The 13,239-nt window shown below is 43.1% G+C and overlaps 2 protein-coding genes across 10 annotated transcripts in view; one reads left to right on the forward strand and one right to left on the reverse strand.

The window, feature by feature from the left end:
* Positions 1 to 10,822, reverse strand: part of CMC2 (C-X9-C motif containing 2) — a 19,078-nt gene extending 8,256 nt beyond the window's left edge. For 2 of the 5 annotated variants that reach the window (XR_005780857.1, XM_040443200.1), the window contains exons 1-2: positions 10,539 to 10,721; positions 2,488 to 2,602 (exon numbers count right to left, since the gene is read on the reverse strand). Coding sequence is in view for 3 of the 5 variants with exons in the window: in XM_040443200.1 (XP_040299134.1) it covers positions 2,488 to 2,602; positions 10,539 to 10,720 (297 nt within the window). In the remaining 2 variants the exon portion in view is untranslated. Of the gene's footprint in view, positions 1 to 2,487; positions 2,603 to 2,709; positions 3,325 to 4,446; positions 4,478 to 10,538 lie in introns of those variants that run through there. The other 3 variants (XM_040443203.1, XR_005780858.1, XM_040443202.1) reach the window with 3 other exon arrangements.
* A 196-nt stretch (positions 10,823 to 11,018) lies between these two features.
* The window catches only part of CENPN (centromere protein N), a 26,946-nt gene continuing 24,725 nt past the window's right edge, over positions 11,019 to 13,239 (forward strand). For 2 of the 5 annotated variants that reach the window (XR_005780856.1, XM_040443199.1), the window contains exon 1: positions 11,019 to 11,182. The gene's annotated coding sequence lies outside the window, so the exon portion shown is untranslated. Of the gene's footprint in view, positions 11,183 to 11,226; positions 11,307 to 11,361; positions 11,578 to 13,239 lie in introns of those variants that run through there. The other 3 variants (XM_040443196.1, XM_040443198.1, XM_040443197.1) reach the window with 3 other exon arrangements.

Consider the following 13,239-nt stretch of genomic DNA (forward strand, 5'->3'; position numbering starts at 1 on the left):
TTTTTTTTTTTTTAATTTTTTTTTCAACGTTTATTTATTTTTGGGACAGAGAGAGACAGAGCATGAACGGGGGAGGGGCAGAGAGAGAGGGAGACACAGAATCGGAAACAGGCTCCAGGCTCCGAGCCATCAGCCCAGAGCCCGACGCGGGGCTCGAACTCACGGACCGCGAGATCGTGACCTGGCCGAAGCCGGATGCTTAACCGACTGCGCCACCCAGGCGCCCCAATATCCCTCAAGAATTTTTAAGAGTGTATAGGAGTCCTGAGACCAAAACGTGTGAGAAGTACCTTGAAGTAGGAAATGGACTACGTATGGTGTTACTAGAGGACAGAGTGACAACACCAAGAGAATCTAGGCCAGGAAAGGAGGAAATGAAGAGGCAAGGACAGATTACAGAGAATAAAACCGGGAGGATGATGAAACCTGGTATAGCATGCGGGGAAGAGGAGATAGTGAGGAGGGCTCCAAGATAAGCCAAGGACAAAGCAAGCCCAAAGCCTCAGAAGAGAGAAATGTGTGCTCCACACAACTGCAGAAAAGGTCGCTGGGGGGCGAGGGGAAAAAAAGAGTGCCGGAGGGTGTGAAACCCAAGGCTAAGTAGGGGCCATGTTCATGAAGGTCCTGAAACAACACGAAGGAAGAAAGTGAGATCGCATACCGCAGCAAAGGGAGCCGGTAGAGGGGAGCGATGCCTGAACGTAGTTTGAACAGTCACTCCTGACGCGGTGTGGAAAGTGAGCGACGGTAGAGAAGAGGACAAACCCGTCAGGGGACCCAGTTGGCCCCACGAGGAGAACACTGGAATTAACTGGTGTTCAGAACAGACACATAAATCGGCGGAACGGACTAGAGCCCAGAAATAGACCCAGTCATGTGTGGTCAACAGATTTTTGACAAAGGCAGCAAGCTAATTTAGGAGGGAAAGGCTGGTGTCTGCAACAAATAGTGCTGGAAAGACAATACCCGTAGAGAAAGGAAAACACTGACTCCTACCTCATACCAGACACAAATATTAACTTGAAATGGGTCACAAACCTAAATGTCACAGCTAAAAGCCTGAAACCTTTGGAAGAAAAAAAGGAGAAAATCTTTGTGAGCAGGAAACACACAAAGATCCTTAGAATGCAAACAAACAAACAAAAAAACAAAACAAAAACAAAACCCCTCACCAACACTGAAAGAAAAAACTGGCAATTAGACTTCATCAAACTTAGAAACTGCTCTTTGAAGCACAACCTTCAGAAAGTGAAAGAGGATGCCACAGACTGAGAACATACTCACCACACGCTTGTCAATGTCTTCAATGGTCAAGACAGGGTCTTGAATGTCAAATGAAAACAAATTCTTAAAACTCAATAAAGCAAACAACCCGATTTTAAAATATGGGCAAAGAAAATAATAATAATTAAATAAGTAAATTTTAAAATTAAAAAAAAATAAACTATAGGCAAAAGACTATATGAATGGTCAACAGGCACATGAAAAGATGCTCAAAATCAGTCATCGGGGAAACACACTCTAAAACCAAATGGGACGCGACTGCACACCCACAAAATAACGTTAAATATCATTAAAATAACGTACAAATAAAATAATGTATAACGTATAAATAACGTTAAAATAATGTTAAATAAAGACATGATATCAATTCTGGATCCACACGTATGCTGAAAAAAGTCTGTCTCAAGTATATTGTCACCAACAACGTTCTTTGAACAAAAAATATCTAACTTCACAGATCAGAGGTAGTACTTACTACCTGTTAGCCTTTAAATTTTACTCATTTAAATGATACATACTGATACTATAATTTTATATATCCACAGTTTATGAATATCATGAGGAAAACGCATCATGCAAAGTTAAAACCACAAATGCTCCTTATAACTGTCTCATGCATCAATTATATGAAAAAAGCTTAATATCTGACATCCATAAAAATATTGGCTTAAGTGAATAAATTCCAAAAATGGGTTTCCTTTCCATTTTGGTTTTAACCATGGAATTTTACTTCCATTCCACTAACAAGTAAGTAAACCGGCCAAATTAGGCCAATCATAATTTAAACCTAGCTAATATCTAATTATTAAAAAAAATTTCAATCTCCTTTAAACACAGAATGATGGACATCAAGGAAAGTCTTAGAAAATTCTTACAATAATTGCATTATGATCAGAAGAGTCAGATTAACGTAATTGTTCTAACATCCTGTACTTAAAAAAAGGAAAGTATTTTATTGAAAGAACATGGGTTCTGACTGTTACATATCATTTCAAAAGTTCCCTAACAAACTACCATGCTTAATTTTTAGTAATCACGAGTGGAAACGGTATCTGAAAAATCACAAGCATCAATTACTAATCTTTAGTAAGCTAAGATCCGCCATATTATCATTCCCCTTCCATCAGTGGAGGTAACATTTCACATCACTGTGTTGTACCTAAGTTTCATTTTTGCTTTATGGTCATTTTTCTCAACTCTTACATTTTTGTGACATTCCTTAAGCAAGTTAATCAAGACGTTGCATTCTTCAGTGTGCAAGTGTGGAGATAAGTCAGGATGCATCTTTAGGAGAAGGGATGGAGCGCAGCAGAGCGACCTGTGGATACAAGAGTGTCTTGAATATGTGTGACTGTACTTGTTAATGCGACCTAAAGCTACTTCAGTAAAAACCTGCAGTGAGCTTTATCAGAAAGGAATGCTCACCCTAGGCAAATTATTAACCTTGAGCCTCAGCTTCCTTATCCAGCAGTTTAACAGATTCAGCAAGTTATCAGGTGTTCAGAGAACCTGCAGTTTCTAAAGAGGCCCAACACTGGAAAGAAGCGCTCTAGCAGAAACGGCCAGCCTCTCTTAATAAGCCTGATTTCAATTATTTTCCCCACATTCCTGAAATTGATTACAACTCATTTTGTTCAAGTGAAATTCTACAAAACAAGAGAACTGGTTTATTAATCCTTTTAAAATGTATACTCCTCTCAGAGGGTTAAAGCCCCATCAGTCTCACATTAGTGTGAATTAACATGGACTGTTTTCTTCCTAACATCTGGCTGAGAAAATCTAACTAAACAATGAAGAGAAACAAAAAGCAGATGTGAAAAAAGTTTTTCAGTTTAGCAGATCTGTCCATAAAACGCAATTATTACAATGAAAGCAAGATGCTGAAATCCCAGAAATTAAATTTAATTGGTTCATTCACAAAGGAGAAAATTAGCAGCCAAGGTCAAAGGAAAAGCATTATTTTGAAGTGTTTGCTATAATTATGTAGCACTATTTACCTACTCTTTTTTGTAACCTCTTCTTTTTAACTTGGAAAAGATTACCAAAAGAAAGAACCAATGATTGCTTTAATCTTCTAAAAGGTTTCAAGAAAGACAACCTAAAATAATGACCTTAGGCAGGACCAAGAGTTCTTAGGTCAACAGCACAATTCATAAAAGAAAAAACTGGTAAAATATTATCAAACTTAAAACTTTCTCGCTTCAAAAATATACCATTAAGAAAATGAAAAGATACAGGCATGGAAAGTAGAGCACAGGGAATGCGGTCAATAATACTGTAATATGCTTCTCGTGGTGAGCATTTCATGACATATATAATAAATTTTAAAAAAAGGATAAGCCACACTTTGGGTGATGATGATGTGTCAATGTAGGTTCAGTTGTAAAAACACACAACTCTAGCGGGGGATGCTGATCACGGGGGAGGTTGTGCATGTGTGGGGCAGGGAACACATTGGGTCTCTCTGTACGTTCTGCTCAATTTTGCTGTGAACCTAAAACTGCTCTAAAAAATAAATATCCTACAAGCTGGAGACTAGGGGAAAATATTTGCAAATCATGTTTGAAAAAGGACTTGCAGGGGCGCCTGGGTGGCTCAGTCGGTTAAGCGGCCGACTTCAGCCAGGTCACGATCTCGCGGTCCGTGAGTTCGAGCCCGGCGTCGGGCTCTGGGCTGATGGCTCAGAGCCTGGAGCCTGTTTCCGATTCTGTGTCTCCCTCTCTCTCTGCCCCTCCCCCGTTCATGCTCTGTCTCTCTCTGTCCCAAAAATAAATAAACGTTGAAAAAAAAAATTAAAAAAAAAAAAAGAAAAAGGACTTGCTACCTAGAACATATAAAGAATGCTTACAAACCAACTCAATGTTTAAAATGGACCCCCAAAATGGGCAAAAGATTTGAATACTTCATAGAAGATGGTACAAGAATGGTTAATTAAGCACATAAAAAAAAAAAAAGGCTGAACACCATTAGTCACAGGGAATTCAAACTAAAACCACAATGAGATACCACTCATTTCCACCCGAATAGCTATAATCAAAAAGTCAGACAATACCAAGCAATGGTTAGGATGCAGAGAAAACAGACCTCATGCATTGCTAATGAAAATGTAAAATAGGACACACTTAATTTGGCAGTGTCTTAAGGAGTTAAACACATACTTACCAAATGACCCCTGACCACGGAAACCGCACTCCTAAGAACATACCCAAAAGAAATGAAAACATAAAACCACACAAAGACATGTATGCTAATTTTGACAGCATTATTCATCATAGCCAATACTGGAAACAATGCAAATGTCCAATAACCTGCCAACTGGATAAATAAATGTGGTATGCCTAGACAATGGAATACTATTTAGCAATTAAAAGGAATGCACGGACACAGGCGCCAACGTGGATGAACCTCAAAGCACCAAGCTGAATGAAAGAAGCCAGATTCAAAAGACTATATATGATTCCATTTATATGCAATGTGTAGAAAAGGCAAAATGGTAGAGAAAAAAAGCCGATGGTTTGCCTACACCTGAAAGTGAGAGGATTATTTGTCACTGGCCACAAAGGAATACATCTGCACGACGAAAGCATTTTAAAACAGGATTGTGGCAGTGGCCGCACAATAGCAGTTTACCAAAATCACTGAACTCATGGTGGGTGAATTTTATGAAATGTAAATTATATCTTCACAGAGCTAATACAAAAACATTTGAGAATTTCAAACTGCCTATCTACTTTCCACTCTCAACAAGTCCTTATAAATGTCTAAACAAAGAATTCCAGAGCATTACAGTATCCCTACTATTTCAGAACTCCATTTCCAAAAAGACCAGTGGATGACTGTTCCACTGAGTGACTGACTACACATGCACACACACACACACACACACACACACACACACACACACACACACACACCGCAAACCACAGCTGACAATCCCAAACAAGGCCGCTATGCCCAACGAAGTCCTTGAGTCTCTGAAACACATTTGGAAATGCAGCCAAGTTCAAGTTTTGTTTGCCTGCCGCTGACTACGAAGTCTTCTTAATGACATAATCTTTTCCCTCAGAAAAATGAGGCCTCATACGGTCTAGAAATTTAAGTCATCTAATGTGCTATTAAGTCACTTAGCAACTGTCTTTTTATTTTGTAAATGTGACAAAACATTTTCACCTCTATCAACCAAGTCCTCAGATTTGTGCTTTTACAATTTGGAAACAAGCTTATGATGTACTGAAATGACCTCTTTGATTGGCCCATTAAATACTTTAGAAGACACTTTGCAGCTGAGATAAATACACCCACATTGTATATAAGTACAAATGCATACATACCACGATGTATATTTTTCCTCCCTCTGTTACAAAAGTTTATGCGCTGTAGACCCAGCCAGGGTACCAATAAGATAACTTCCTCTCTACTTAGTATCCTATGTAACTATGTCAAAGAAGAGAATGGTTTCATATAGTTTCCTTTTCCTATTCTTTTTGGCAAAAAACTAAACTGCTACTTCTCAATCTACAGCTCTAAACACTGACCTACCTAATCCCTTATCTAACAAATTCCTTGCTTTACCAGTCATTCCCCCCCCCTTTCCTCCACCCCACCTTTTCAATGAGATACCGTCTTCTTTCCCTCTGTCCACCCTGTACCCACACTCTCTTCCAGCACCCGGCTGGCTGCGCCTCCCGTTGGTGCTTACACGGGTGTACTGCCACACTCACAGCTATAAAACGATGCCATTGTTCCCACAACACTTGCTGTGAGTGCTGATATCTTCCAGCAGTCATCTTTAAAAGCCTATTCTGGGGCGCCTGGGTGGCAGGTGAGCATCAGACTGCGGCTCAGGTCATTATCTGGCGGTTGGCGAGTTCGAGTCCCGTGAGAGGCTCTGGGCTGACCCGCTCGGAGCCTGGAGCCTGCTTCGGATTTTGTGTCTTCCTCTCTCTCTCTGCCCCTCCCCCATTTGTGTTCTCACTCTCCCTCTCTCTCTTGAAAACAAACATTTAGAAAATTAAAAAATAAAAGCCTATTCTAATAAACATTACTATAACTCAAAGTAATTTATGAGCTGAAGAAAACTAAATGTATATTCCATATTCTTACTTTTAACATTCCTTCAAGGCCATGACTGTATCTACATTATTAGTGTAGAAAATAATTTTTGAACACTTACCACACACTGGGCACAAGTCTTCTAATCCTTCCAATAACTGTAAATTCATTAGAACCATAAGAAATTGCCTTTTTGTACTTCAAGTATGCATTACTCACATGTTCACATCAAAAATAAGTCCCAGGTCACATAGCAAGCGGCAGAGTTACTACTTCCCAGTGCAATCTCTAAACCAGGACAAATTATTCCCATGTTCGAAACAGAAAACTTCCCAGCAGTTTGTGGGTGAAATACATTCAGATAGAAAAAACTATTTCCGGGGCGCCTGGGTGGCTCAGTCGGTTAAGCGGCCGACTTCAGCCAGGTCACGATCTCGCGGTCCGTGAGTTTGAGCCCCGCGTCAGGCTCTGTGCTGACGGCTCAGAACCTGGAGCTTGTTTCAGATTCTGTGTCTCCCTCTCTCTGACCCTCCCCCGTTCATGCTGTGTCTCTCTCTGTCTCAAAAATAAATAAACGTTAAAAGAAAAAAAATTAAAAAAAAAAGAAAAAAGAAAAAACTATTTCCCAAAGAGCCTCTGGTTGGCTACAAGTCCAACAAGCACTAATTGCAGGTTCCAAAGAAGACCATGTAACATTATCCTGCATTCCTAGAAACAGAGGGTCAGTCTACCTCAAGAAAAAGGACAATACTGTATTCGTCCTGAGCAGCCAAGTCCAGAATATTGACACTGTGAATATTCCTGGAGAGACTGCTCAGGATGAAGAAGGCTTTGCCTCTACTCTTAAACTCTTCTTCTCAGGATCCGTAAGAAGCTATTAATGAAACTGGGAATATTTACCAATTTAGGGAAGCCCCCATCAGAGGTGACAGAGAAAAGCAACAACCTGGTTAAGTAGGAGAAACGATGGATCTGAAGGCAAAAGTTGTGGACTTATCTGTCCATAGGTTATAACACTTTGGTTACTTAATCTGACCTAAGTCTCTTCTTCCATAAAATGGTATTAGCTCTGGACCTATATCTCTGAGGGGTCATGAGGTTTAAAATAACACATGTGGGAGTATCTGAAATGGTAAGCAGTGAGCGTGACATTTGCAAAGTATTATTTGTATATGTGAAATGCTCATCACATGACGGGAAAGGCTGAACTGAATCTGCAATGGTGTTTCCAAGGTATTTCTGAGGACAGGTCTGGAAACCAAAGAGTGGAAGACGTCATCTTCCCGGAGCTGTCCAACAATGAAGCAAGCTGCAATGGGAAGTTCTCGGTTACCTGTCTTAATGTACCCCAAAGAGACTGGCTACATCAATTAAGGATGTCACAGAGTGTATTTCTGCACTGCATTCTTCACTTTCTTCTCAAATCGAAGTTCACAACTAAACGATTTTAACCTATTTTCAGAAATGAAATTCGCAATGGATAAAAACTTATCACCACTAGGAAAATACAAAAAAATTTCAAAAGGGTAATGCCAAAATAATTATGAACATCAGCAGCATTGATGAAACAAAGGTGAAGGGAACATTTGTGATTAAGACTTCACATGTGTCTGTGTGCACTAAGAAAGAGGAACAAATTCCATTCACACTGTTATGATTTAGACACAAAACTTCAGTCCCACTTTTACACTGGCATTTAGAAAATACCAGGTTAACTTGTCACAGTTAAAGGGCTTCCCTCCCCAACTCCACCCACTGCCTCTAGCATGCAAACGTTTATACTAAAACAGATGCTGAAACTCTTTAAAATGTTCAGTTGTGACAATAACTGGGTGATTGGCCCCTGCAAAGCAATTTTAACCTTTACTTGGGGGTACGCTGGGAGGACAGAAGCAGTATGGCACTCTCACTAAAGACATAAAGATTACAGTCTTATTCACCTGATTCTACCAAGACAGAGGTAAAATTTTCCTAATGAGTATTCCATGATAGATTTCAACCACCAGGTGGCACAGTTTTAAAAAATAAGCCAAGAAGTAAGCAATACACGACCTCTACTAAAGAAAAAGGAGTAAGCATTTTAATAACACCTCAGCAAATCTATAATCACGAGGAGGAAACCCCCTATTTTAATGTCACTTGTGTTTTCTTTCCAAAGGTTTTGCTGTTTTGTGGCTGCACCAGAAAGAAATGTACTCTACAGTTGCAATTTCTAATGTCTTTTTAAAACAAAAAACAGGGGAGCCTGAGTGGCTCAGTCGGTTAAGTGTCCGACTTCAGCTCAGGGCATGATCTCACGGTTCATGAGTTCAAGCCCCGCATCAGGCTCTGGTGCTGACAGCTCAGAGCCTGGAGCCTGCTTCGGATTCTGTGTCTCCCTCTCTCTCTGCCCCTCCCCTGCTCGCACTCTGTCTCTCTCAAAAGTAAACATCAAAAAAAAAAAAAAAAAAAAGTAAAACAAATCCAGAAAAGTCCCTTGTTTAGAGTTTGAAAAATCTGTTCTCCAGGAAAAACTGTAAACTTAATACACAATGCTTTCTAAAACATGCATTTTTTAAGGCCTACTTTCAGAAAACCCTGGAATTAGTTAAATTAATATTTCTGCAACTATTTCAAACTATGCACCATATTCAGCAGAAGTAGCAGACGCAGCAGGGTACCGCCTACCCTACAGTCTTCTACTTATCACAGTTGCACAGGGACCAAATCTAAACATCTGCTATTGAGTGACTAGTGCTCCCAAACACAGACCAAGCCCCACTGCTACTGAAAGGAACCCCTGGGCTGCCTGGGGGAAAGATCAGTAAGGCTCTCAAGTTCCACCACGTAGTTTCCTAAGGAATGGAAGCTGCAACTCTCCCTGAACAAACAACAGTACTCAGCAGGTGCTGGGCATTCTGCCAAATCACCTGAATTTCAGAGAAAAAAGAATCAATCCACGGGGCGCCTGGGTGGCGCAGTCGGTTAAGCGTCCGACTTCAGCCAGGTCACGATCTCGCGGTCCGGGAGTTCGAGCCCCGCGTCGGGCTCTGAGCTGATGGCTCAGAGCCTGGAGCCTGTTTCCGATTCTGTGTCTCCCTCTCTCTCTGCCCCTCCCCCGTTCATGCTCTGTCTCTCTCTGTCCCAAAAATAAATAAACGTTGAAAAAAAAAAAAAGAATCAGTCCATATACCTCAAAGAACGCACAGGCTAGTGAAGGAACGTTCTTGTAAATGCACATAGTAAATGCCTAATCAATGCTTGCCAAATGTTGAATTCAGGATTATTGTAGAACTGAGAATTGGTTCACACCTCAACATAGTTAACAACAGCAACAACAAAAGAATGGAAATGAGTGAGGCTCATTTTAAATAAACTAAACACGTGCAGAAGCCTGCATGTACAGGAAAGGAGACACAAGGGTGTCACAACAGAATTCCTTCGCCAGCGCCAACCTCTTTTATGCAAAGTTTTAAATGAAAGTTTCCAGAACGCGGGTTTCCTTAAGACTCTTCATAAGCACCTTGCGTGAACCTACAAACACGGTAACTTTTAATTCCAATAAAAGGGACCCGAATGTCTACCTTCCTCGCAAAGTGTACTGATGGGGATCTCCATGGATTCTCGCTTCGCAAGACAGACTGGTGGCAACTTTCACTGCAGCTGACAGGTGCAGCTACATGCAATTTCTAACTCCGAGATGATAATAATAATCATGCGATTCATTGAGCGCTCACCGCTCCTAGTGTCAAACGCTGTGAATGGCTTCCCTTCTGACCATCGATGCGATGGGTTGTACCCATTTTACAAGCGTGGAAGCCGAGGCTCAAGGAGGGGAGGAGCCCACCCCATCCCCCGCCCAGGTCACTAGGCTCGCGAGTGGCGAGACAGACTGCAGCGAAGAGAGAAAGGTCTAGACCAAAGCATTCTCTAAACTACCTCGGCAACTGCCTGCGGGCGGAGGGCCCCGGACGCGCCTCCAGCTACCACCGCAAAGCCCCCCGCGCGGTGGTCTGCCTCGAAGCAGGGCGAGCCACGGCCGCCCTGAGGACCAGGGACCTGACCTTCAAGGTCCCAACCTCCGACAGGGGCAGGAAGAGACACGGCGGGGCGCGCGCGAGCAGGGCACGAGAGGAGGGACAGGTGGGTGTCCCGCGGCCTCCCAGGACACCGCGGCCAGGAAGAGAGCGCTCCTCGGAACGACCGGGACTCCTGAGACTCACCCGACTCGAAGCCACACAGGGAGGACTGAAGTGACAGTCACCAGCGAAGACTCCCCATCCAAAGGCCGGCGGCCTGGGCGCGGGAGTCGCAGCAGCTCCGGGTGGCAAAGTCCCCCGCGCCCTCCACAGCTGACCCGGCTCGGCGCGGCCAGCCTCCGCGGCTCCCGGCCTCTGAGGCGCATGCGCCACCCGGCCTGGACAGGCCCATTTGCGGGCGCTGGGGGGAGGGAGAGCGAATGAACTGAGGCACGGCCGGGCCTAAAAACAGCAAATCGAGCCAACAAGCCAGATTTCGTGGCTGAGGTTAACTGCGTTTAACTAATGGTCTCTACCAACAAGAGTGATGCGGGGACTTGGCGAGTTTCACTTCTGCCGCTCCCCGAGGCAGCTCCCTGTGCCTAGGGTACAGTCCAAAGATAGAGCTCCGGGGTGGGCGGGGCTGGAGGGCGACGGGAACTGCAATTGGTGGCTTTGAAGGAGCAGCGGGCGGGAACGGCTGCCGAGAAGAGACACTGCTGGAGATGACCGACTGTAGGAGGTCCGCGCGCGGCGTGGGATCGGGACCTTGAGTGTGGCGGGAGCCTCGAAAAAGCCACATCTCAGGCTTGTGGGGCGACTTTTTCACGTCTGCCACACGTCTCAAGGTGCGGGATTGGCGCTGGGCCTCGGGCAAGAAGTGGGGGACTACAGTTGAGGCCGGGATAAGAGGGCGGTGATACTATCCGTGACGTCACCTCCACCCGCAGTGGGGCGGGGCCTTACTGGGAAGTACGTAAGTTCCGGAGCCTCCGCCAGTTGTCACGTGGCGGGTTACTTTGCTATCAGACGGTTGGGTTGCTGCTGTGCTGGGAGTCGGGTGTTTTGGTTTTTTTTTTTAAGTCAGCCTTGGCATCCGTTTTTTTTTTCCGTCCGTGCGCCTGTCGTATTTTTCCTAATGCTCCAGTGGCAGCCCTTCCATGTAGATCTACAGAAAAGTTACCTAAAAGGGCTCTTGTCATGCATTCATTCAACAAATGTCTTGAGGAGCTGCTATATATATGTATGTATATGTGTATATGTGTGTGCGTGTGTGTGTATGTATATATATGTGTGTGTATATATATGTATGTATATGTATATATATATATATATATATATATATATATACACATATATATATATGCCAGGCACTGTGCTACTAAGAACTAGAAGTAAAAAGAAACTAGTCACAGGGAATCAGGAGTTTGCTCAAGGGTTTACCAGCTTTATTGGTGAGACTGAATGCTCTCTACCAGAAGTCTGTAGAATGGCATTTGGCAAACTTAACCCAAAATGAAGAATCTTCTGAAGCATTCTAAAAGTGCAAGGTCTCGCGCAGCTGGGTGCCCGACTCCACCCCCACCCCTCTCCCCCCAGTTCAAATTGATGGAGCCCTGGGAATGCATTTTTACAAGCCTACCCCCTCCTTTTCCCCCCTCCCCCCGCCCCGCGCCAGTGTTTTCAGTGGGGGAGGTTGGTTTGATATATCAGTGACTGTTGGACCCTATTTCTTCCCAGGGTATCTCCTCACACACTGCTTACGGAGAATATCTAATATTTCATTCCACGTGTATTTATCATTTAGGGATATAGCCATGAATAAGGCAAACATAGTTCCTACTCTAGTGGCTCAATATTTTAAGACAGTAATCAATAGGCAAGATCATTTTAGATAGTTTTGTGAAGACACTAAGAAATGGAAGGTGGGGAGATACCTTTAGAATGGGTGGTCAGGGGCGCCTGGGTGGCTCAGTTGGTTAAATGTGCAAGTCTTGCTTTCAGTTCAGGTCATGATCTCAGGGTTTGTGGGCTCTGCGCTGACAGCTTGGAGCCTCTTTGGAATTCTGCCCCTGCCCTGCTCACTCTCTTCGTCTCTCTCTCAAAATAAACAAATTAAAAAAAAAAAAAAATGGGTGGGCCGAGTAAGCCTCTCTCAGTAGAAGCCATCTGAGCTGAGACCTAAATTCAAGAGTTACCCAGGTGAATAATGTGCATGATGAACCTGAATGTTCTAGGCAGGGGTAACTGCAGGTACAATGAGCCTTCTCTGGAAGTATCCTTCTGTACTAGAGGAACTCAACACCAATGTAGCTGGAGTTCAGAAAGCCAGAGAGAGAGAGAGAGAGAGAGTGATAGATGATGGGGAGGGAGGCAAGAAGCAAACCCAGGGCCTTATAGACCATGGTGAGGATTTTAGTGTTGACATTAAGGTAGGTTGGTCCTGTATCTGGATAAGAAAACAAATCAGAGTCCATTTTCATGATCTTGATTCTGTTCTGCTCTCTATTATTTTTCTCTTTCTAAAGTCCTAATAGTTCCCCACCTTTTTTTTTTTTTCCTGGAAGTGTTGTTTTCAGTATCTTCTTAAAATCATGTCGACTGTCAGTATCTTTTTGGAAATGGGCAATGGTAATAGATTGTATGCAATGTTAAACACTCAAGTGGTAGCATTGAGTCACAGCCTGGATTCCTATAGGGGGATACTTCTCTCTTTGTCCTTTTCCTAATCTCCTAGGTGTGGTGGAAATAGATGAGATAGACAGACTGACTTCTGCCCCTTTTCTCAAATTTGGATACCAAGGTCTCGATGCACTTTCTTGTCAGATAGGCAGAGAATTTAAATTTAAATTCTGCAGACACCTTGCTTCATCTTTGTTGAGAAACCATGCTTGCTTTTGATGTG

This window comes from Herpailurus yagouaroundi, unplaced genomic scaffold, assembly GCF_014898765.1.
Source record: "Herpailurus yagouaroundi ecotype Mexico unplaced genomic scaffold, PumYag 190, whole genome shotgun sequence".
NCBI lineage: Eukaryota > Metazoa > Chordata > Mammalia > Carnivora > Felidae > Herpailurus > Herpailurus yagouaroundi.